Raw genomic sequence first — 27,274 nt, 5'->3', positions numbered from 1 at the left:
GATTTTTAGACATTACCAGATGGAAATTTTAAATTTATTATGGTTAAGAAAGACCATCTAAAAAAAATTATTCTGCTACGCGCTTTGCAATTTAAGAGAGCGATAGAGGTGGCTTACCATTTGAATGATATGTTTCTAACTGTATAAGTGCCGTGTATTCTTCAATATGGCAACGGGAGCAAATTCGTCAATAATTTTGCAAGTGAGTTTACCAGTCTCTGACCAGAACTCAAAATTATGCACAGAAAGAACAGGCAGAGTCAAATTCAAGGCTTTGCTGAACGTGCTAATCAAGATTTATAATATGACAGGTTCTTGAATAAAAAATAACGTTTTAACAAAACGGTGAGAGGGCTTGAGATATGTCCAATTCATGAAAAATCGCGCCTACCATTTAGGAATAAAACAATCGGTGTACAAGACATTATTTGAAATAGAACCCAGAGTAGGACTTTTGACTTCCTCTTTGCCACAAGAAATCAGTCATCTTGATCAGGATGAAGATGATTTAAGAAAGGTAATAGTGGATAATTACAACTATAATTAAGCGAAACCGCCTGCAGTGGGCAGGACGTGTAGCCCGGGCCCCTGAGTCAAACATGATAAAAAAGATTCTAACAGCGCAACCCGTGGGAATGAGAAGACGGGGTAGACCAAAGCTGAGGTGGATGGACGGGGTAACACAAGATGCCGAGAAGATCGGAGTCGGCAACTGGAAAATGCAAGCGAGGGACAGAATAGAATGGCGTAGAAAGCTTGAGAAGGTCGAGGCCCTCGAAGGGCTGTAGCACCAAGATGATGATAATAGTGGATAATTGTAATGTTAGCCTAAGAGAAGACAGTGATAATAACGTTGAAGAAGATAGTAGCCAAGAAAAAGTTTCTTTATCTAAAAATTACATTTATAAAGCTAGAAAAAGTGCAGCAGAAACTCTTGTGAAACAGGCTAAAAAAATAATATCAACTTCTGATAAGTCTCATACACCAGTCAACATTGGAGATAATATGACTATACCGATTTTAGATTATGATAAAAGCAAAGCTAATCTCAGAAACATCATTGTTATTCTTCAGACAAATGACGGAGGTTTTTACAAAGTTGGCACCAAATATGGAGTACTTAAGCCATCTTTTTTACCTTTTTTCTATTTCATCTATTTGCCATCAAACTTTTTTAGAGGCAGCAGATGCAAACAAAGGCTCTCAAATATCATTACGGGATCAGGACAAGGTTTTCTCAGATGCAGCTGTAACAAAAACTGTTCTACAAACAGATTATTCAAGTGCAAGAAGGCAATGAATGATACTCTGCAATTCTAAGACCCCATGTAAATATAGACAATAATTTTAATAATTGAGAAATAATTTTATTGCATTTATAAAAAAAAATTATTATTTGTTATAATACGATTGTTTATTACCAATTATCCATTAGTTTTAACAACGAATCATTATCGTTTTGACGATAACAAAACACAAGAAATCGCCCATAACTATCTATACTTATGCTGAGTACAAAGCATACTGCTGCAATGGTCCATCAAAAGGGGAAGAATAGTTGAAAAGGCAGTTTCTATTGTCGACTACAATAAGAAAAAAGAATTTATAGATATATCCGACCAAATAAAGTCTTACTCAGTGAAACCCGAAAATCAGTGAAATCGTATTTTAAAATAGCAATTGGGCACCTTCTAGGGTCAGTTATTATCAACGCCTATATAATTTACTAAAAAGTAACCAACATAATGACCACATATTTCAATGAAGAGTTGGTTTTTCTACTGGTATATTTCTCTAGACTAACTAATACTGAGCAACAGAAAATTTGCATAGACTAAAACTCCCTTTTCTCGTTCTATGTGCATTCAGTGCAATAAATTTTATAATCTATTACAAAACAGTTGCTTACGTTATATATATATATATATATATATATCATCAGGCTAATGAGAAAATGCATTTCGTATAAACGAATTGGTATTGTGAAGCACGGTTGTACCATGCAGCCTGAAATACACTAAAGGTATAAGAAGATGCAACGGTGCTCGTGGCGTCTGTAAGTTTATTGTAGGAGATCCATACTTGCTTCTCGTGGCGTTTAACGTGTTAATATAACGGAGGAAGAAGAAAACCTGGAAGATAAAAAAGATGAGGAAACAGACGAGAGAAAAGAAGGGAGAAGATGAAATTCTTGAAGTAAAGATGCAGTTAAAATACTAGCCAGTAAATGGCACTACAGCAGCTCATAAGAAATATGGACACAGAAATCCCTCCCCAGTGATTAAAATATTGGAATACTTTGCAATATCCATAAAAAATAAGATATATTTAAATGCTCTAACCACATGGGAATTACGGTTCTAAATATCGTGTATAAAATATTTTTCACAGATCTATGATCTCACGTATGGCGCGATATGCAGAACGAATAGTATCTGTTAAAAAATACCAGTCTGGTTTCAGAGGCGGTAAAACGACAATTCATCAGATTGCAACCCTGAGACAAATTAAAAAAAAACACTGAATATGACATAGATACTCATCACATATTTACAAACTAGAAAGCAGCCTACGACTCTGCAAATAAAAGAGAAATGTTTAAAGCAATGAAAGAGCTGGGAATACCAAATCAGTTGGTAAATTGAACAGGAGTAACTTTGGAAAACGTGAAATGTAGAGTTCGAATCCAGGGAGAACTGTCTGAACCTTTTAAAACAAGTGAAGGGCTGCGTCAGCCAGACCCTCTCTCCTGTATACTATTCAATCGGGCTCTAGAAAAAGTAATACAAATGTCACAAATCAGAACCACAGGTTTAATATATAATAAATCAGTGCAAATACTTGCCTATACTTGCCAATATTGTTGGGAGAAGGGAAAACGCTGCTAGAAAAACGCTCCTTGATAGACCCATTGGTTAGAGAAAAAGAGGCAGACCCAGAACAAAGTTCCTTAATAACATCGATTTGACGATGAGAACAAGGACATGAGAAATATGGGAATACGTGCTTGGCGGAGAAAGGCGATGGATAGGGACGACTGGAGAGAAATTGTTGAGGAGGCTAGGACCCACGCAGAGTTATAAAGTCAGAATGATGATAATGACGCAAGATTAAAAAACATATTAAAATATACATTTATACTCTTACAAGTTGCTCTTTATAGGCTTCTGACAGACGTATGATAACGCAGAGATAAATCATTATTTCATAAAACTCCCACTACCAAAGAAACTCATTTAGATGACCAACCTACAAAATTTTACAAAATATCATAGTCAATACCTATAATTTAGAAGGAGCTAAACATTTAAAATATCTTAAAGCTGTAATTACGGATAATAATGATGGTGCTGAAGAGATAAAACATAAAAGAAATAAAGAAAAATGCAGACGGTTCGAAATAAATATAATTTATTATTCCCGATGTCGCCCTGAAGTGACTCCTATTCTTGCATATAAGTTTTGGCTTTTTAATACAAAAAAAAAACAATTTGGTGGAATAAAACGCTTAATTTCCACACGCTTTTCAAAATGTTTCTCCAAAACAAATACAACGCGCTAATTTTATCACCACTAAACTATAATTCCACCATTTGGGAGAGTGATTCATCGTTTGAAGGCGGAGAAGTGGAGAAAGACGTATGAAAATCCAGTGGCGTACACTCACTTTTATTTCAACGTTAATTATATTATATTGTTTAAATATTATTGTTCGAAATAGGTCACAATATAGGTATCTGCAGGTTTTTACTGAAGTTTCCATCTCTATATCCAAAGACCGTTTTCAAAGATATAACCACAAGCAAAAAGCTATAGAAAAATAAATATATCTTCTATCATTTGTATATTTGAAAACGATCTCTTTATATAGAGATCGAAACGTCAGTAAATTAAACATTTGAATAAATATTGTACAAAAACTGTATGATAAAAACAAAAATTGTATGACAAAACATTGTACTATTCTATTTAAACACAAACACTATACACACTTACTATGTTTTCTCTTTTTTTTTATTTTTGGTTTTTTTATGCTGATGTTCTTACTAAACTATTAGAAAATATTATTCGCTGTCTAAATCTGAAGATGCAGTGCTGCTATCGCTGTCACTATCTTCATCTGGTGTAATGTTCTTCTTTAATTATGTGGCCTATATATTTAGCCCATTTCTCTGGAGTTACATGGAGGATTGCTAGAATCAAAAATTCCTTAACTTCGTTTAATTTGAACGTTTTGTTATTGCGTGCTACTTCTCCTTTCACTTACGCCCAGATAAGTTCAATGGGATAAAGTTCGCAATGATAAGGTGGTAGACGCAGAACTTTGACACCATAAGCTTTTGCAGTTTCATCCACAGCGTATTTAAGATATTCATTTTTCCTTAACCGTGCAATGTCAAGTAGCTGAATTTTGAACATTGATTCTTCGTATGCAATCCCCTTTTCTGCAAGCCATTCTTGAATTCTCGCTTTCCGCCATGCCGTCGTCGGTAATTGTTCTAGTCTGTGGCTATGATATGGCGCATTGTCCATAATAATCACAGACCCAGGTTCCAATTTTGGTAAGATTCTCTTAAACTAGCGCTCAAATACTTCGGAAGGCATTTTTCCTTGATAATCACCTGTTTTTTTCGACTCAAATTGAAGCAAACCATCATCAAGGAACCCTGTATCACTTCCTATATGGGTGATGATTAAAAGCCGTCCCTTTCCTGATGGAGCTTTTAATCCTGTAGACCAGCCTTCTATAAATGGTTCGCGTTTACTTTTGACATTTAAATCTTGCCAAATTTTTCCAACTGTATGACCTTTGTTAATCCAAAAGTATCCAAATAATATATCATTTCATATCCATCCAAATAATATATTTTGCGTCCAGTGCTGCGAATTTTGCGTATTTCTTCTAAATATTTTCTTCTGCACAGAATAATTTTATTTTTTTCTAATAGCATACTTTTTCTGTTGCGTTTTACATATCGAAAGTTCATTTCGCGCATGGTCCTGATTAAGACTCTACTAGATATCTTGGGTAAGGAGTCATCGTTTTCGAGCTCTTAAGAAATTTTTTTCAGTGTTGGAATTTCACTCCGAAAATAAAATGAATGAATTTTTCGACGTATAAAATTCCTTGTCTCGTCATCCAAAACAATGCTTTTCCTCCCTCTAGTTTTACCTTTTTCTTGCTTTTTGTTTTCTGATGTATTTTTAAGTACACGATAAATACAGCTAACGGATACTTTTGTTAAACTGCTACAAATGTCGACCGCTTGGCTCACATTTAATGCCATTTTTCTGCCGACAATTCTTTCATAAACGTTTCGTATCATTACCTTCTCTTCGGACGTTAACATTTTCCGTTTCTTTTGCGACTTTTCATTTTTGGAATCAACATCAGAATTTTGCTGTCTTCTCTTGGAACAACTCGGTTTTCGTCCATTGCATTTCAATAATCACAGAATATAACTAAAAATTCACTATAAACCAAAACTCCAATAAAACTCAAATCAAATAATTACAGAATATAACTAAAAATTCACTATAAACCAAAACTCCAATAAAACTCAAATCAAATAATTACAGAATATAACTAAAAATTCACTATAAAGCAAAACTCCAATAAAACTCAAACCAAATAATCACAGAATATAACTAAAAATTTACTATAAAACGACAAACTATAACACTTTTATTATTAATAACACGTTTTATCAATACTACAATACAGTATTGATAAAACAGTATTGACAACAATAAGTTTACAAACTTATCAATAAAATATACTCACAAAATGCAACAAATGCACTACCCTCAGAGACGCCAATGTAAATGAACCATCGTTGATTTCATGATCGGTACTTCTTTGGCCATAAAATAATAAAAACCAGTTTTACGGCTATCTTTGGGTCGGAATTGTAAATCGGAGTTTCCTCGCTAATTCCAAAGTTGCCAAACGATTAAAAAATAATGTTTTAAAATATCGATTTTTATTTTATAAATTTAAATATTTAACGAAACGGAACATAAATAAAATTTATTTCGTTACAATTTTGTGCTTAATTTTTACTATTGAAAAAAATCATGTTTTTTGGTATTTTTATGACGATAATAATCGCTGCGTGGAAGAATACAGGTTTTGTATGACCATAATTACTACTTGTGAACAAGAGTTGGCTACACTGTGCGACAACTCCTGGTCAAGTCTGCTATAGAGAAGCACAAATAAATATACTACTTTTATATTCTGTAATTTCTTATGAGAAAATGCAAATTGCAATTGAGAAAACGGGTAGTTTTCGAGGGCCGCTGTGTACATTTAAATTTGAGGATATTCGGCGTTTAAACTGTGAAATCACTCTTCTAAATTGAGGATTTATAGTATAGCAAAATTTATTTCGTACAAATATATTCTAAATTTGACGTGCGTATCCTAAAGCAGCCGTATACCGAGGTATAGGTATTTATAATAACTGCATACATATTCATATATTAAAAGTGCTTTCTCGTTTATTCAAAGTCAATTGCGCATATATTATATTAATTAGTTTTAATATCTTATGATTCTTTTATATATCTATTTTGTATCCTGTTATGTTTTTATTAACAAATATGACTAATATGATAATTTTATTCCTTTAGACTTAGTATGAGTTTATCTAGTCGAGACAGCCGATTTTTTTTTCAAACAATATTATTTTCATAACGATTTAAATAAGGAAACTTATTTAAGATCTAAAAAACAATCAATTATAAAAACTGCACTTGTTTTTTATGATTGTAATTCATGCAATTTTGTAAAGTAATGATATTATTATAAATGCATTAATATTTTATCAGTCCGATTAAATTTTTGAGTGTAATGAATTCTACTTTTGTATTGTTTAATATTTTTTGCTGAACCCATTGTTATATTTTGCTACTACCTTTAATTGAGTAAAATCTAACAGATTAATCGCTTATCGAAAATTACTTAATCAGTATAAAAGTGCTTGAGTGTCGTCATTACTTTTTATTCGTGTAAGTGCGTTATTAATCTCTTTCACTTGAAACACTTCAATTTTAGTTAGATTTTTATCGTTTAATTTGTTTGTAGATTATTTTAAAATATACAATTAATTCGTTTTCCTTTAACCGAACTAGTACACAAAGAAAAAGAAAAACTACTACTAGTCCGTATATATACAGAGCGAGTAACCGTTAACGCGACGGTCTCTTATGAAAAACAACATGCTAAACTGTAAAATTTTTTAATATTTCCTTTATTCAGAAATAGCTGAATGTATTTTACAATTATGCTGAAATCGTTGAAAATGTAGAGTAAAAAAATATACGAGCCCTAACAACTATATAATGCGACAAACTAAAATGTATTACTATGTAAAGTTTGTTTAGCAGAAAATGGTTGACTTCAATTAGTGCTGTCGTAAATATTATTAAATTTATCTGACTTGGCCCATTGTTAAGACCGGTCCGGAACAATAAGCAAACGAGGTAGACAGAGTTGGTCTTTTGACAATTAACACTTATTAGATGGTACTCCTATAATAAAGCAAAGGATCCACAAAATTTACAATAATTACGACGACAAAAACAAAAAACGGATGTAAAATATATTGCTTTGCCTTTTATACCCGAAATCATTGTTTTCAAATGAGTTTTAAAATAGATTAAATCCATTTTGATTGCTAAGATTATAGAAAAACGAACAATAATAATAATTTGTGGTTCTGAAAAGAACCATTTTTTAATCGTAACATTTGTAGATTTGATGACAGTATCACTACACACATAGTTCTGTTTCGCTATCGCTATCCTCATCTAATTTAATTATGATCGTTTCAATTATATTATGATCTACATGAACATATGAATTTTCTTTACTTATTACGTGTTGGACTAAATTTCTTCAACTACTTGGAAGAATATCATTGACACATTTTCTTATTAACTCTACAACTAACAGTACTACTTAACGTTGGAGAAATATTTTGTGACTTCAAGTTAGTCTTCAATTCGTGCTACATATGTTCTGTGGGAATAAACATACAATAATAGGGTAAAATCCGTAGCACTATATGTCCCATTTTCTCTGCCAATGTATCACAAACATGTACTTTTTTTTTTATAGATAATGTCTTTAAACCTTCTAAAAGCTCTTGATTGGTGTAACATTCTTCAAAATATATATCATTCGTCTCCATGTAATTTTGAATTTCCAATTTAGTATTATTGGAGTTTGGAGCTTTACTTAGTTGGCGACTGTTATAGCTTGCATTGTCTATTACTATCACGCTATTCTGAGGAATGTTTGGCATAAGATTATTTTTGAACCATTCTTCAAAAAGTTCTGCCGTTGTATCTTCATGGTAGTAGACGCAGGAGTCATTAATATTCTTTGCAGAAAGCCACAGGGCATTTGAAACCCAACCATTTTCTAATCTAGCATGTAAAATCGTTATTCTTTTCCCTTTATTTGACGGAGCTTTTGTCTTACATTTACCGGAGGAATCGGCAAATCCTTTAGGTTGCGTTGAATATGTGTCAAACCATGTCTCGTCGAGGTAAATTATCGGATGATTTTCAGAAGGGAATTTTCTTATCGAAGTTATATACTCGTAACGCCATTTTTGTAATCTATGAGATTCCATAATAACTTGTCTTTTGTCAATTATACGATATCGAAAGCCCATACTTTTCAAAATTTTCCATAAGCTGGTGAGGCTTATTTGGGTTTCGTCAACATTCAGTGCTCTTAATGTAGGTATGCGTTGCTCTTCGTACATGGTATAGATTTTTTGACATATCAAGTCAGTTGCTTCAGAGCTCTTAATGTAGGTATGCGTTGCTCTTCGTACATGGTATAGATTTTTTGACATATCAAGTCCTTATCGGCTTCGTCCATACATTTGGTGGAACTGGAATTTTTACGTCTTTTTCTTGTGTCTATAGGATTTGATGTAATTATTTTTACTGTGGTCAGAGGTATTTTCGTCAAATCGCATATTTCACTCGTAGCGGAACTTGTGTCAAGCCCTCTTTTAAGTAAGGTACTGTATATAGTTTTTACAATTTGCTTTGCATCTACAGTTAAATGTTATCTCTTTACCGGAACCCAGAAGCCAGATTATTATTATCCCACGGACGCCACATAATGATAGAACCCGTAATGAATAAATTGAGTAATACTACTTAACACTTCCCGTGATATAAAAAGACACACAAATTTTATCAATAACTCGTATTTAAATACTGGTTGGTGTTCAGTTCCATAAACTTATTATATAAATACCTGAAAACCACCTAAAAGGTAATTAGGAAACCCGTCGCGCACTACCATTGAATTCGAAAAACCCTCTTATCAGTACAGTTTCGTCAATATAAGCCTTATCAGTATTAATGAAATTGGGTTGAGTTTGGATTGTACGCAATTAAATCAACATTAAGAAATGAAGATTGACAAATTTTACCAGGAAACATATTTAAATTTTACCTGAAACCGAGCTTTTTATACTATTATTGGTTAACCCAGGATGTTTATAGTTGGTACTAATTTTATTGAAGTCAATCGTTTGCTGCTAAACAAACTTTAATAATACTAATAATATAGATTCAATCAGCAATACAAAACAAAATATACTTAGTCTAACAGAACTAATTAATAATAAAGAATGTGGAGTACCATCGTCATGACTTTATGACCGCTTGCAAGTCTACTCTATTTTGGCTTTAAGTTCGTGTAATGTCCGTTGTGGGTTATTCGTGAGTGCTTGTTTCATTTTATGTTATACTGTTTCAGTCACATCTAGGTGAGGACTATTAGAAGGCCAAGAAAAGACATTTATATTGTGGATTGCGAACCAGTTGTTTGTAGTTCTGGCTGTATCACAGGTCGCTTCGTCCTATTGAAAAATATAATTCTCGCCAGCAATTAATGTCAAAATACTTGGTAGTAGGCTATTTTGATGTATTTGTTGATATTTCGCAGCATTTACGGTACAGTCAATTAATTAAAAAGGTTCTAACCCTGAACTTTTAAGTTATTGCCTGTAATTCAACCTTATAAAATTTTAATCTAGTTTTAATTTTTTACGTGCTACAGCATTCCCTCGACAGATATAATCTAGTTTTATGATTCCATTCAGCTGCAGCTTGCCTTAGAGTATTTCTTCTACTTTTTTGCAATATATATATATATATATACATATATATATATATATATATATATATATATATATATATATATATATATAAGGTTCTTGAACTCCTAAGTGGAGCATAGAGCTTCAGTGAAAACGCGACATAGGGTTCTATTTTGCGCTAAGGCCTTCACCTCATTCCAAGACTTTCCTTAGCCTCTTATCTCGTCCATGATGGATCTTCTCCAAGTTTGTACTGGGCGACCTCTTTTTCTTTTTCCTTGGGGATTCCACTCTAGGGCAGTCTTTGCGATACTGGAACTATTTTTTCGGAGTGTGTGACCGATCCAACCCCACTTTCTGGACTTAATTTCATTTTGTACCCTCTTTTGTTTGGTCAGGTGTAGCAGATCTTCGTTTCTAATGGTGTTAGGCCAGAATATACGAACAATTCTTCGTAGACATTTGTTAACAAAGACCTGCAGTTTGTCTGTGAGGGTGTTTATCACTTTCCAGGTTTTACATCCGTAGAGTAGAACAGACCTGACATTTGATCGGAATATTCGGATCTTTCTCCTTGTAGTATACTCGCCAGATCTCCAAACAGGGTTAAGCGTGCTGAAAGCTTGTTGGGCTTTTCGTATCCTCATACGAATATCGTCTTCTGTACCTCCGTTTTCTGTTATGACACTTCCAAGATACGTAAAGTTTTCCACATTTTCAATCTGCATATTATAGTAAAAAAATTTTTTGCAAACTGTTACTAATATTCTTCTACTTCTCCTAGTTTTGGACAACCCGGGCTATTACCTTTTTTATCTAAGACACTTGATGTTTCCTCATAATGGTTAGTTATATTTCACACTGTAGTTTTAGGAATATTAATTTCATCTGCCACTTCAAGGATTGTTTTATTACGGGTTTTATTATTGTATTATTAATAATTTTTAATCAACAACTCACGAATTTTTGAATTTGCAGAGATACCAGGCACCATTATATGGAAATAATACAGTTATATATCATTTAAAATATTGCTTATTTAACATTATTATCGTAAATATTACAAAAATAATAAATTAACTGTCAGACTCCTGAATTTGTTATATATTTTAATTTGTCCCATTATATAGTTATTAGAGCTCGTAGTGTATTAAACTTATGTTTTTTTTATGGACTACCCTATATTTTATTTCATTTTTAAATTGCGCGTGAAAAATAAAATTACTTTTATTCACATCTCCTATATCTAAATATTATTATTTTTCGTATATTGAAAGGTCTGCTAAAACATTGGTACCTCCAAAAACAATAAAATTAGCAAAAGGTAAAAGAAATAATAAATAAGACTTACTCACAATCAATTTAATTTAACTATCCAGACGACCGGTTTCGCTTTCTACAATATGCAAAGCATCTTCAGGTCTCGATACAAAGTTAAATAAATGATGCCGGTACTCTATTAATTGATGGTTGAAAGAACATGGTTCAAACTATCCTGTATTGTTGTTTGGAGAACTCAAGTCTGCTATTGTAATTGTTTGACAGAAAACGGGGAAGTTCTTGAGGAGACAGATTTTATCCAATGAAGTAGAGATAGGTGTAATGTAATTGTTTGTTTGATGAAAGTAATGTTCTATACCATTGAGTTATTTAAAAGTTATTTATATTTATTCTAGATATATATTTATGAAATATGTGTTATTTATTGAGATTTTATTTTTGAAGGTGACTGTTGTGAGACAATGAATGAGATTAGATGTACAAATTGTGTGGGTGTGCAATTCTATTAACTTGTAAATATCAAATTTCTTTGATAAAGTATTGCTGTAATATGTGGCAAATGGTTGTATAATCCAATAATTAAAGTAAAAAGATTAAAACTAGAATTGAGAACACTTTAAGACACACAGAAAACACACAGAAAACACTTAAAAAGGGGACGAAATAGACATTAAATCAAAAAGGGGGAGGATTTGAAAGCACTACATCTCTTACTTGGAGACAATGAGACAAAAAAACTCATTGTCTCCAAGTAAGAAATGTAGTGCTTCCAAATCCTCCCCCTTTTTAAATTTAATGTCTGTTTCGTCCCCTTTTTAAGTGTTTTCTGTGTGTTTTCTGTGTGTCTTAAAGTGTTCTCAATTCTAATTTTAATATTTTAACTTCGATTATTTCACCATACAACCATTTGCCACATATTACAGCAATACTTTATCAAAGAAATTTGATATTTACAAGTTAATAGAATTACACACCCACACAGTTTGTACATCTAATCTCATTCATTGTCTCACAACAGTCACCTTCAAAAATAAAATCTCAATAAATAACACATATTTCATAAATATATCTCTAGAATAAATATAAATAACTTTTAAATAACTCAATGGTATAGAACATTACTTTTATCAAACAAACAATTACATTACACCTATCTCTACTTCATTGGATAAAATCTGTCTCCTCAAGAACTTCCCCGTTTACTGTCAAACAATTACAATAGCAGACTTGAGTTCTCCAAACAACAATACAGGATAGTTTGAACCATGTTCTTTCAACCATCAATTAATAGAGTACCGGCATCATTTATTTAACTTTGTATCGAGACCTGAAGATGCTTTGCATATTGTAGAAAGCGAAACCGGTCGTCTGGATAGTTAAATTAAATTGATTGTGAGTAAGTCTAATTTATTATTTCTTTTACCTTTTGAAATGGACTCACACAAGCAACACATTCATGATTTGAATAAAATTAACAATAAATCGACATATTTAGCAAAATTCAATAAACACGAAACACCTTACACTCATGGTAAAAGCATTTTTTGAAATTATCTGTCGATGTAAAAGGTTATGATGACAAGTCACACCGTTTGCCCAGTAAACTAACGATGCCATCTAGGAAACAAATCTGAACTACCACCATTTGATTTAAAAACAGAAGTATACAGATTCATCAGGAGATTATGGCAAACCCACTGGAGCTCCCTAAATACATCCTTAAGTGCAATTCAGGCCTCTTTGTATAAGCTATTATACACTGGCCCCAAGGGTCTATAAAAACGAGACCTTACAATTATACGAAGAATCCGTAGAGGCCAAACCAAATTAACTCACAGTTTCCTGATGACATAAAATATCCGGCCTATCTGTCAAACATGCCAGTGCCAACTAACAGTGAAATATATTCTTACCGAATATCATCAATACAGAGAAGTAACACGACAGTAAAATCTTAAACCGCAGCTAGGCGACATTATCAGTGATACCAACTAGTTAGATAGAGTTCTTATGGTTTTTAGAAAAATGTCATTGTATCATAAACTCTAAAATATTTTTATATGACATAAAACACCCGTGCGAGTGGCCATTGTTGCCGAGCACGTAAATGTAAATACAAAAATCGGCAAAAGAAAATATTAATTTTTTATAGATCTGTATAAATCTACAGGGTGTCCAAAATGAGATACAAATTAAACTGTACTTTTTTTTATCACGTTTTTGTTTCTACCTTCCCATATTTTCTAACTACGAATTTCTGTGTAAATTAAACAGTGTTGGTGCCAGCCCAACACCTCGTTTTAATCCTTGTGTTATTTCAAATGGATCTGTCATCTCATGTTGTATCTGTATCTGAGGTCCTGTTGCCGTCATTGTCATTCGGAGGAGGCTAACTACTTTCGACGGTATTTAAAATTCACTTAATATTTTGTATAAATGTGACCTATTTATTGAGTCATACGCTTGCTTAAAGTCGACGAAAATATTATAAACATCTATGTCATGTTCCTAGGCTTTGCTTAAAACATGCTTACTGTGAACAATAGGTCCATGATTGATATTCATTGCCTAAATCTTACCTGATATTCTCCGATGATCTCTGCGAGGAATTAATCTAGTAATCTATGGTTAAGTATTCTTCTCCTTGATGGGCCTATCCATGATGAATTTTGGCGATCATTCTGGCAATCTTTATCTTATCTGGAACAGTGTATAAACGCCAGTAATCAACCAGACAAGTATATACGTCGCAATTGACGTCTGTGGGATAAGACTTGTATTAAGAACAAAGCCTTTCCCACACCAATAGCATTTGTGAACCCGAACTGGTTGGGAAAAATTTTACTTTTACACAGCATTGTAACTTTTCTCATGGATTATCTTTAGGAATAATTGTAGGAGATGATTTATGTGACTTGTCATATAGTATTCTTCGCATTGTTTGGCTCCTGGTTTTTTTGGAAGTGCAATAAACTCTGCCATTATTTTGGTATTTCTCCAGAGTTGTATATGTTGTATATTTTTATGGTTATTGCGATTGAATCGTTGTCCATTTGTGACGTCCTCTCGTGGGAGTCACTATCCGGGTAGCTTTTAGACAGTCAGAGACAGAGTTCAAAATAAAAATAAAACTTTATTGTCTTCCTTAAATTAAATTGACAAAAATCTTATGTACATATTTACAATTTGGTTTAGTCTTCTCAGTACCTGGCCTATTTATTCAAATTAAGTTTGACCTTGTCATATGGAACCAGTCTTATCGGCAAGCGAATGTGTATTTGAAATTTTACGGTAACGTTGCATCGATTTAATAACAGCGGACGATAGGTACAAAGAAAGGAAAAGGAACTCAACACGTCCCTTAAGTGATTCGGGTTAATAGGACACTCCTCGACAGTCTCAACACGACTGCTTCAGAGTACGGGTAGTGAAGAGCTCAACACGCACTTCGGATAGCGGCGGTAAAAGGAAAGGAAACAACTTGTGAACTCAACACGTCCACAAGCCGGGGTAGGGAAGAAGAGAACCTTCAGTCAACACCTGTCGATTCTGTCTCTATGAGGAAATGTTGCCGTTTATATAGCGGAGCTTTGCCCTTTCTACTGTCGATACACTCCTACTTCATGGGTTGGTTCGCGCGCACGCTGGTTTAACGGTGATGGCTTGGACTCATCGTTACACCCCCTCTTCCTGGGAAAAAAAAATTTTGGAACAAAAATTTTTTTTTATTTTTATTCCTTGCCAGGTACTTGGTTACCCTAAAAAAAATTTACAATACATCGAAATAAAAAATGTCCGCCCTAAAAAAAATATAAATATCGTCTTCTTAAACAAAAAATCGTCTTCCTCTCTCTTAAAAAAAAACGTCTTCCTTCGTGGGGCTTCAATTATTGGTTTTTATCCTCAGCACCTGGTTCGGGAGTCTCAGTCTGTATTTTTTTCCTTTATGCTGCGGCGGAACTAGTGAGAGCAGCGGGATTGACACTGGAATTGACTGGACTTTCTGAATTTTTGTGATGCCCATGGTTGGTTCATCGAAAAGGTTCTTGAATTTGAAAATAGCCTTTATCAGGGGCTCGCAGCCTTTGCCCGGGGTGTTAGGTTTTGGTGTGTTCCCTAATGGTGATATTAATTCTGGAACGGTATATGGTGGCGGCGTAACTGTGCCGTCCATTTCTATGTCACTGTAATATATTTCTAACGTGTCTGACATTGTACGATCTGGATCCGTGTTCTGTACTGGTTGGGTATTGTTCTCTCCTTCTTACGCGATTTCTATTTAAGATGTTTGATAAATCAAGGCCCCATCTTGTTATTTCATGCATTCCCAGTACTACTTCTGAAGCTAGGTTTGGTAAAAAATGTAGCTTGGCTTTTCTCCAAACGTTGTCTATGGAACATTTTGCTGTAAAACAGATTTCTATGTTGCTGGTTTTTCCATCTGCCAGCGTGATCTTTAAAGCTTTTCTGTCGCTTTTTGTTCCACATTGTTCCAATATTTTTTTACCTTTTTGTCCTATAAACGAATTTTGGGCTCCTGTGTCTATTAGTGCTCTTAACTTTTTACCGTTGCTGAACGTTATCGTTGTGTGGGGTCGTTGATCTGTATAGTGTGCGTAGCTGGAGGTTGTTAGGGAGGACTCTAAATGCTGACTGGGTTGCCTCCTTCTTGTCCAGTCCTGTTGGAGTGGTCCGGTCGGCTTCTACATTGGCAGTTATTGGAAGTTGTTCCTCGGGTTCCGCAATGGCTGTAGAAGAGTACAGCGATAGCTCTGCAGTTTCTTCTATTGTGGCCTCTGCGGCCGCATCTCCAACAACAAGTCTGTCTGTCGAAATTCTGTATTTTGTTATTACGACTATTTGCCTGTGTCCAATCACACCTTGTATTGTTTCTGTTATATATTTCTTTTTGGACCATATCATATTCTTCCGCTAGTCTGATGATGTCCTGTGTTGACGATACGCTTGCCTCTTTATATACAACTTGTAGTTCGGGTTCATATTGGTGTATATCCTGTTTAGTTCTTCTTGGTGATTGAATTCACCATGTCTTCTGATCATTGTTTGAATATCAATGATGTAGTCTTTTACACCTTCGTTGTTTCGTTGGAGTCGGTTCCGGATTTGTGCTTCCAGAGATTGCGTGAGAACGGAGGAAACGAAGAAATTGCGGAAATCTTGTTCGAAGTCTTTTAATTCGTTCCAATATTTATTATTGTTTCTGTACCATAGTAATGCTTTCCCGTTTAATGTTTCTGGTAGAGCTTGTAAAACGTGGGTGTCTTGTAGGCCGTAAGCTGTCTGGAGTTCTTTCAACCGTTCTATGAATTCTATTGGGTCTCTTGAACCGTCAAAGTGTAACCCCCATTTGCGTACTATTTCCATCTTTCTTTGTCTGTCTTCCATCTGGTTTTCTTCTATTTCCTCTGGGTTTTGGCCTTTTTGAGTTGGTGCCTTGATGATCGCAACTAATCTCGCTCTTAGCTCGCTGAAGTTCCCATCCGTCGGCTGTTCTCTGTTTGTTAATTCGGCTATAAGTTCGTCTTTCTTTAATAGGTACACCCAACTAACCTTCGACGTTTCCGGAGCGTCTGTCATTATTGAACTGTGAATCACCCTGTCTTTGATTAAAATTTGAAATGTAGTACTGTCTTATGAAAATAAAATTCGGAATTCGGTCGGTATCATTGTTTAAAACGTATTTTTCTGCTCGGGCGCCATTTGTGACGTCCTCTCGTGGGAGTCACTATCCGGGTAGCTTTTAGACAGTCAGAGACAGAGTTCAAAATAAAAATAAAACTTTATTGTCTTCCTTAAATTAAATTGACAAAAATCTTATGTACATATTTACAATTTGGTTTAGTCTTCTCAGTACCTGGCCTATTTATTCAAATTAAGTTTGACCTTGTCATATGGAACCAGTCTTATCGGCAAGCGAATGTGTATTTGAAATTTTACGGTAACGTTGTATCGATTTAATAACAGCGGAGGATAGGTACAAAGAAAGGAAAAGGAACTCAACACGTCCCTTAAGTGATTCGGGTTAATAGGACACTCCTCGACAGTCTCAACACGACTGCTTCAGAGTACGGGTAGTGAAGAGCTCAACACGCACTTCGGATAGCGGCGGTAAAAGGAAAGGAAACAACTTGTGAACTCAACACGTCCACAAGCCGGGGTAGGGAAGAAGAGAACCTTCAGTCAACACCTGTCGATTCTGTCTCTATTAGGAAATGTTGCCGTTTATATAGCGGAGCTTTGCCCTTTCTACTGTCGATACACTCCTACTTCATGGGTTGGTTCGCGCGCACGCTGGTTTAACGGTGATGGCTTGGACTCATCGTTACACATTAGTTTGAGTAGTTCTGCTTGTATATTATCGGGGCCTGCTGCTTTGCTATTCTTTAGCTATGTTATTGCAGAATAAACTTCCTGCTGTAATATTCTTGGTCCATCATTTACCTCTTCTTCTAGCTCAAAGATCTCTTTGGTCTTCAAATAATTTTCCTAGGTATTCTTTCCACGTTCTTATTTTACTCTGTGAAAGTGTATCTTTTTGTTTAAGTCCATTGTGTAGTTCAAATGTCTTTGAGTATTGTTATACAACTCCCACCTTACATCGTAACTCTTCTATGCATATCCGTATTAAATTAACTAGTTGTTTTTTTGCCTCTATATACTCTATCAAATGCCAGTTTAAAAGGTATGAATATCTGATCAAGTTTACGCTCAAACTCTCAATCTGTTTTCGTTATCTGTTTTATTGTTAATATCTAGTCAATAGTAGAGCGATCCGGTCTAAATCCGCATTGATAATCCCCAACGATTTCTTTTGTTTATGATTTGGTAATTTCTAGCAGTATGTTTACTAGGACTTTGTAGATGGTATTTAGGAGCGGTATTTGCTGGTAGTTAATACATTGCTTTTTGTTTTTTTTTTGAATTGGTACACTATCCCCTCCTTTCCTTCATCTGGCATTTTTTTTTCTCGCCAAATACCTTGAATTAGTATACAGATGTATATAGATCTGTACAATGCTTCTCCTTCGCGTTTGAATCACTCTGCAGTAATACCATCGCAGCTGGGTGTCTTATTACATAATTTTAAGTTTTAAATTGCCTGGGTTACTTCTTCGTATGTCGGGTATTGGTCTTCTATATTAACTGTATCCACTATTATGTTTGATGAAATTTCTGCTAGCTTGGCCTTTAACAGTTGATGAGAATATTCCTTTCTAGGTTTTTAAAGTTTCCTTGTCATCAATAATAAGCTGTTCGCCGTCGTCTTGAAGGAAGTTTTCTGTTCTTGCTTGGTACTTGACCTTGATCTCTGAAACTCCTTTAAAGAATTGTCTTACTTGGTTGTTCTTCCGATTTTCTTCTATATCTCTAATTATTTATTCTTGGTACCCCATTTTATCCTTTTCATTAGTTTTCTTATTTCTGTTATTAAGAAAATATTAAGAAATTTCGATTTTTTTATTCTAAAAATATAAATTATGCTATGGAAGGAGGCTATGGAAAATAAACAAAATAACTTTACATTCATAAAATTGTTGTAAATTTGATAAATGTTTTGTATGTATTCAAAACAAACGATTGGGTACATTTCACTAAATAAACTTACTTAATAAAATACTTTTATCACTTATAAAAAAGAACGCTTTTGAAAAGATATTTGAATTATACCGATGGAGTTTTGTAGACAATGCTGTAGGCTACACATCACGACAAAATAAGAAATGACGAAATAGGGAAAAAAATAGATATTGACAACAAAATTTGATACCATGCAAGCCATGAGTTTGAAATGCCATTTAAGCCGTATGATGGGGACAGGTTTAAAAGAAAATGATGGAGTGAAGACCAATGCAGAGAAGAAGAAGAGGAGGCCTGAGAAAGACATTACAGGGGGTTATAAGAAAAGCCAAGGCCGAAAGACATCTACAGGATCATGACTGTCGAGATAGAAAGTGGAGGAAGTCGCAATGTGTACATATATATATTTATATATATATATATATATATATATATATATATATATATATATATATATATATATATATATATATATATATAGATATATATATAGTAATATATATATATATATATATACAGTGCCGGCAAAAAAAATATTTATATTGAATAAATCACTAAATTCGAAGAAAAAATTCATGCGTTCTGTTTATTCTGTGTGTTTGTCTTGTACACAGTTGGTACAAAGTGGAGGAAGTCGCAATGTGTACATATATATATATTTATATATATATATATATATATATATATATATATATATATATATATATATATATATATATATATACAGTGCCGGCAAAAAAAATATTTATATTGAATAAATCACTAAATTCGAAGAAAAAATTCATGCGTTCTGTTTATTCTGTGTGTTTGTCTTGTACACAGTTGGCTTTGTGGGAGTAGTCAATGTTAAACTTTTTTTTATTTATTCGGTAAAGTTTATGATCCTTAAATTTTAAATTAAAGTGAAAAATATGGGTCGAAAGAAATTCACACAACAGGAGAAAGTTCGTGCTTTAATGGTACTTAAGAAAGGGGACTCTGTAATTACCGTAGCACGTGATATTGGTGTTTCAAAAGAGGCAATTTATCAATTGAAACGGTCGGCTGCGTCGTTCCGGCCTGTTTCGGGACTGTTCCGGAAAGAAAACCTAAAGAGCTCCTAAAAAAAATCATCTAGGACTAACACCATAACAAGACGTTAAGTAATAATGAACCATTCCATAACTTCCACAGAACTCAAAAATAAATATCCTGATCTCCTTCAGAACATTTCAATAAGAACGATTCGTCACTGGCTTCAGAAAGATCTAGCATTACCAAGTCGGTGTGCTGCAAAGAAATCCTTTCTAACAAGAGAAATGAAGAACACAAGATTAGAGTTTTGTAAAAGGTATCAGAATTGGAGACCTGAACAATGAAAAAAGTCATGTTCAGTGACGAAAGTAAGTTCAGATTAATAAGAGGAAGCGTCAAATTTGTTCGTCGTCCACACACCGCGTCAAGGTACGATCCAAAGTTCACAGTTAAAACCGTCAAACATCCTGAAAGTGTTATGGTATGGGGTGCGATAAGGTTCTTAATAGCATTCACGTTATCTCTGAGATCTTAACGAGCTTGGAAGTCACAAGGTGGAATTTCAGATTGTTGTTAATCTTTTTTAACTTGGCCTGCCCATTTTAAACAAGACTTTGAAATAAGATTGTGACTTTGGCGAAACTCTTCATTTTCCTTGGTTAATTCTAAGATTTTCCTCAAAATTGCTATTGAAAGGCCCAATAAACATAATTATGTTAGAGAAAAAAAGATCGCGTAAATATTTAAAAGAAGTCATTACTCAACGGAATTTTAAAATTTTATACATCTAAGATAAGAGTATAAAATTAACTTTCTAAGATTTCAATTAAATCAATAACTAAACAAACATAATTCCTAATAATAAAAAATCCAAAAAAAGTGCATTGACCTCCAAACGAATTACGTGCTATTATTATTAAATTTTAAAAAATGTGAGAAATAACAATTTATGTTTTAAATATAACAGTAACTGATATCGTTCTAACTGTTACTGCAAAGCTCATCTCTAATAAATAACTTCAAATTTTAAAGATACACCAAATAAAGAAATCCGAGTCCAATCCTGGCCATATCGCCAGCACTCGACAAAATTGCATGTCAAAAGATTGCCGCATTTGTTCCGTTCCATCTGACTAATTTTATTATTCTAAGATCATACCTTCAATAAATAACACGGTCGGTTAATTATCTAATCATTTTTAGCGAAACCAAGTGAGTGACTGACTTACCTTCAGGATGAATATTTTGAGTATTTTAATGCAGTGTAAATATACCTCGTTTTTAATCGTTATAACAGGTAAGTGATATTTTTTATCTTCAAAAGTAATGCGGTATATACAAAACAATTGTAATAGTTTTTACTGTAATTGAAAACACGAATATTTTTATATTTTGTAGACCATTTGAAGTAAGGTTGCTCGAACATTAAATGACCATGACATAAAAAGAAAACAAGGAGAAAATATTTTTGCGTAAGGTCTTATGTCTATATCGGTTATGTTTTATCCACGTATATAATTGGTCAATAACACTTTTTCATATAATGCACCATATTTCTGGAATAGGACTGAAAATTATAATTAGCTTTTCTTATCTGTGCCCTATTGGACATGCAAAAAACATTTTGTTACTTATTTTGAAAGTATCACCTAATAGTAAAATTTAATCTGTATTTAATGTTTCTGCTTTCAACTAAGTAGTTAAATAATTCATTTTCCTGGATACTTGTCTATCTAACTTTTAAAAGTTAATTTTTGATTTTAACTGTGCTGTAATTAGCACATATGCATCAGTTCATAAATTTTATTAAAATATTCTCGGCATAAGGTTGAGCAACTTTTAATACTTCCATCTATCCATTAAATAGATTTTACTGGTCCAAACGTTTGTCCGGTACAAAAATTTCCAACGTTTTGTAATCACACACATTTGGCAATGTCGGAGTGAAAAAAAAAACTAACTGTGACCATTATATTAAAGTATCTATTTAAATTTTTTAAAGTTTTGTTTTGTATTTTCAAGTTTTGAGAACTGTTATTAAACTTACCAGAAAGTAAACTGTATATTACACAGATTTTTTTTATTAACAGCATGAACCCCTGAGGGTTATTAGCGGGAAGGACAAAATACAATAATTACAATATAACATTACGAAATACGTTTTAATTTCAGTTAGTATGTTAATTAAAAATTAAGTTTTATAATATTAAGATCTATTAAACATAAAACTAATTCATAATTTATTAAGGATATAATGTCCTTTAGATAAAAGTACAACTTTTTAAAGTTGCTAGTTGGTCCTAAAACTTGTGATATATTGTCAGGTATTGATGTATTTAGGACAATTTACCATAATATGTGCTACAGATACACCACAGTTACAATATTCACATAACGGACGATATGATTTAGAGATAAGGTAATCACCAGTTATTCTGCTATGTCCTTTACGCAAACGAGCGACTTTACATATTTCATCAGTCGTCATAGATTTGAACTCTAAAAATAATTCGAATAAGCTGAACTTTGCTGAAAATGTCATTTTTGGAACCCCGAAAAGATGCAAAAAAGTTTATTACTGCTACCCTCCGGCTTCCCCCTAAAACGCTGCCTTATAGGGGGGGAAACGGAAAAACGATTTACCAATAATCTGTACGCGGTAGAAAAAAATGATTAAAATAAAAAATTTAGCTGTAATAATTTTGAACAAAAATATGTATAGCACTTTTTGTGTAAAATAAACTGTTCTTCCAGTAATGACGCTTAAAGCGACCGGCGATATCAAATTTTTACCGTCGAGTTGATACAAATTTTATTTAAAATGACTATGGCTTTTACCGTTTTTTTCTAAGAGAATGGTTCGTTCTACACTAAAAGTTATCTTAGCTACATGTTTTATTTGAAATGTTTTCTCTACGGCACGGCGTACAGATTCTTAATAACTAGATTTTTTCCGGTTATTCACCTACGACGAGACGTCTTACGGGAAAACCGGGGTGTAAGAGTGGTAAACTTTTTTTCGTCTTTTGTTGCTGGTGTCCCAAAATTGACATTCACAGCGAAATTTAGGTTATTCTTATGATTTTTAGAGGTTCAGTAGCATTTTCGTCTCTGAAGACTGGGTATAACTGACGGTCAATGTTTGTTTTACATTAATTTCTAACAATGTAAACTGAATTTACTTTCGAAAAAAAGTTTCTGAAATTGAATTACACCTATTTGTAAATATTTTATGCTATCTATCATCATCATCATTCTGGCTTTACAACGCTGCGTGGGTCCTAGTCTCCTCGAGAATTTTATTCCACTCGTCTCTATTCATTGCCGTCCTCCGCCAAGCACGCATTCCCTTTTTTCTCATGTCTTCGATGTTATCAAGGAATCTTGTTCTTGGTCTTACTCTCCTTCTCTGTTTTTGTTCAGGGTTCAGACAGTTCCCCCTGAATTCGTACTTAACATTCAACTTTTTTAAGAGTTAGTTTTGTTAAATTTACCAACTGATTTGGTATTCCTAACTCTTTCATTGCTTTGGACATTTTTCTTCTATTCACAGAGTTGTATGCTGCGTTGTAGTCTATAAATATGTCATGAATATCTATGCCTTATTCCAGTTTTATTTTAAATTTGTCTCTCAAGATTGCAGTCTGATAGATTGTCGATTTAACACCTCTGAAACCAGTCTGGTATTTTCCTACTATCCGCTCTGCATAAGGCGCCATACGGTGACATAGTACTGTGGAAAATATTTTATATACTGTATAGAGATTAAATGAATTATATATGGATTATATATTATATTATATTAATTTATATTATATTATATTATATTATATTATATTATATTATATTATATTATATTATATTACATTATATTATATTATATTATATTATATTATATTATATTATATTATATTATATTATATTTTTTTTATTCTCTATATTCACATCTAATTTTCCCGCCGTGTTTTTGTCCTGTTCACAACATTATTATGCAGATGATACCCAACTCTATATGTCATTTTATCCAAATGAGTGTGACCAATCGGTAAATGCAATAAATCATGATCTTCTTCAGCTGCAGATTTTTCTCAAAATCATTGTTTAAAATTGAATACATCAAAAACTCATTAAAAGCCTTGGGGTTTGGTTAGACAAAGATTTAAGGTTTACATATCATGTAAGTATTTGTTTACAAAGAGCTTACGCCGTTTTAAAATTACTGTATCAAAGCCGTAATTTATTAAGTAGGGCCACAAAGTCATTATTATGTAATGCTCTGGTATTATCAAAATTAAATTATTGTGACGTGCTTTACAATGCGTGTCTCACTGAATTTGATTCATGTAGAATACAGAAATTGCAAAATTCTTGTTTGCGTTTAATTTTTGGCATCAGGAAATTTCAAAGGATAAGTCAAGTTGTCACCTTAGTCAAGTGGCTAAATATGAAAAATCGTCGGAAACTCCATGCTTTATGTTTTTACCATAAAATCATTCAAGATAGAGTTCCACCATACCTGTACAATCGAATAACTTATAGGACGGACGTTCATAATCTTAATCTTAGACACAAGAATACCCTCACTTTACCTAAACATACAACATGCTTTTTTAAACATTCATTTTCATATTCAATTGCTTGCAATATTAAAAATTTGTCCTACAATATTAAAAATCTGTCTAGAGTCAAGTTCAAGAGATTAATTTATGAGCAGTTGTCAGCTGAACAGTAATTTAAAAATTTAAGAATTTAAAAATTTAAGAATTAAAAAAAATAAATAGTTTATAATTTATAAATTTAATATGTACTTAATATTTTTATGTTGTATTGTAAAATACAATTTCATTATTTAAATATAGTCTATCTATCCTATTTTCGGGGGGTTAGGTGGAAGGGCAGTTGTGTGTCGCAGTTACACAGTGGTACACAAACTGAATCTCGCCCCACTGATATTATATTTCATTGTAAAGAATTTCTGTTGTTAATAAAGATATTTATTATTATTATTATTATTATTATATTATATTATATTATATTATATTATATTATATTATATTATATTATATTATATTATATTATATTATATTATATTATATTATATTATATTATATTATATTATATTATATTATATTATATTATATTATATTATATTATATTATATTATATTATATTATATTATATTATATTATATTATATTATATATGTTATACGCTGTATTAGAAGCGTAATTTCTCTGTGGTTAGAGCATTCAAAGATATCTCCTTTTTTGCTTATGGTGCAAAGTAATCCAATATTCCAATCATTATGGTATTATGGCCATCTTCTTTAGCTCAGCTGGAAGATTATCTATTCCGGGTGATTTGTTTCTGGCTAGTTTTTTACTTTTTACTATCTTTAACTTCAAGAATCTATAGTGGTTCCTCTTCCCTCTCGTCTATTCCCCTTATCTCATATCTTTTGTCTTCCAGATTTTTTCTTCCTCCTCTATATTAAGTGCCTGGTTAAAGTAGTCCACCCATCTATTCAGTATATATTTCCTTGTCATTAATAGGCCTAAATTCTAAATTCTGCATTGACTTGTCTTGCCTTTTCTGTTGATGTTAACTTTCTTATAGAATGCTTGGAATTCTTTCTCTCTTTTGAGGTTTGCTATATATTTATAGAACTGCTGTCTACACACATAGGAAAAGTCAAGGATATTTTTATAAACAGATTTTTCTTAATTTACTTAGATAAAAAATATAAATTTGTTAGGAAATTTGATGAAGCGATTTGGAAAAATAAGATCGGTTTTGCTACATATTATATTACTCTCCATACCATCAGTGTGAAACCTCTGCACATAGAACCTTTCTAAATTTATTTTATTCAGTTTACATTTACAGATTTTGTCCACATCCTTACTTGTCAAAAATCTAAATAAAACCCAAATTTATTTTTTGTTTTAAAATAAAACTATTGCACAAATATTTTTATCCCCGTTTTGAAATTTTTAATTTTTTTCCAATTTCGTATCGCGATTTTCCTGGAAAGAGAAATATGTATGAGTGCTCTACGACTGTGGAGACTTGATTTATGCAAACGATTTCTTACAGTTTTTAGCCTATGTTACGAAACTAACTTCTAACGAAAAAATAAAACTTAAACTAAAATACCGACGGATGACATTACCACTTTGGGTATTATGTAAATAAAAAATTGTCTGCAGGTGTGCAGTTTGAAAACAATTTGAGAGATTTATAAAGTATTAAACTTAAAAGACATTTAACGAAATCTCGAAAAAAAAGATAACAATACGGAACCTCCAATTACACTAAAAACTGGGGTATTAAACCAAGGATCAGATTTAATGCCCGATATAACAAAATCAGAAATCAAAGAAGCCCTGAAGAAAATGAAAAATAATCGAACCCCGGGTGAAGATGGAATAGTATCAGAAGCACTAAAAATTGGAGGGGATGTATTACTTGAAAAAATTAAACAACTTTTCAATATCTGCCTTCACAGCGCCAATATTCCAACAGACTGGAACAACGCTACTATGATTCTATTACACAAAGCAGGAGACAAAGCAAATTTAGAGAATTACAGACCGATTAGCCTCCTCAGCCATATATATATGTATATATATATAAGTTGTTTATGCGAATACTAGTTAAGAGAATGGAAAGAAAATTAGAGACTTATCAACCAAGGGAACAGGCAGGATTCCGAGAAAGTTACGGAACAAATGACCATCTACAAAGTATAAAAACCCTAATAGAGAAAGCAGTGGAATACAATAAACCTCTAGTTCTAATACTTATCGATTTTCACAAAGCCTTTGACACAGTTGAGCTAAGCAAAATATTACAGGCGCTTAAAGAATGCAGGCTAGATTATAGAGATACTAAATTATTATACAAAATATACCTGCAGGCAACAACCACTGTCAGATTACATACTAACAGTAATCGCATAAAAATAGAACGGGGGGTTAGACAAGGAGACCCAATGTCACCTAAACTTTTTATTACGGTGCTAGAACATGCGTTTAAGAATTTCAATTGGATGACAAAGGGAATAAAAATAGATGGAGAATATCTAAACAACTTACGTTTCGCCGATGATATACTTATAATAGCTGAAGATCTAGGTATGGCAAGAGAGATGGTACAGGAACTCGTTGTGGCTACAGAAAATGTAGGTTTAAATATAAATATCTCGAAAACAAAAATCATGACCAATTTGGTACCCAACCAGAA

At 32.9% G+C, this 27,274-nt stretch overlaps 2 protein-coding genes across 2 annotated transcripts in view; one reads left to right on the top strand and one right to left on the bottom strand.

Annotated features, from left to right (window-relative positions):
* Positions 1-1,503: 1,503 nt before the first annotated feature.
* On the bottom strand, positions 1,504-8,780 carry LOC140438929 (uncharacterized). Its single transcript, XM_072528564.1, has 2 exons — positions 8,246-8,780; positions 1,504-1,583 (listed from the first exon to the last, which is right to left on the bottom strand). Exons 1-2 carry the CDS (start codon positions 8,778-8,780, stop codon positions 1,504-1,506), a joined length of 615 nt encoding a protein of 204 aa, XP_072384665.1.
* Positions 8,781-21,117: 12,337 nt separating this feature from the next.
* The window catches only part of LOC140439934 (facilitated trehalose transporter Tret1-like), an 88,031-nt gene continuing 81,874 nt past the window's right edge, over positions 21,118-27,274 (top strand). Inside the window, exon 1 of the mRNA XM_072530122.1 lies at positions 21,118-21,327. Coding sequence (XP_072386223.1) covers positions 21,267-21,327 — 61 coding nt within the window. The 5' untranslated portion in view covers positions 21,118-21,266. The remainder of the gene's footprint in view (positions 21,328-27,274) is intronic.

Source organism: Diabrotica undecimpunctata, chromosome 4, assembly GCF_040954645.1.
Source record: "Diabrotica undecimpunctata isolate CICGRU chromosome 4, icDiaUnde3, whole genome shotgun sequence".
Classification (NCBI taxonomy): Eukaryota; Metazoa; Arthropoda; class Insecta; order Coleoptera; family Chrysomelidae; genus Diabrotica; species Diabrotica undecimpunctata.
The sequence above is the reverse complement of the archived record's forward strand: the minus strand, read 5'-3'. Positions and strand labels throughout refer to the sequence as shown.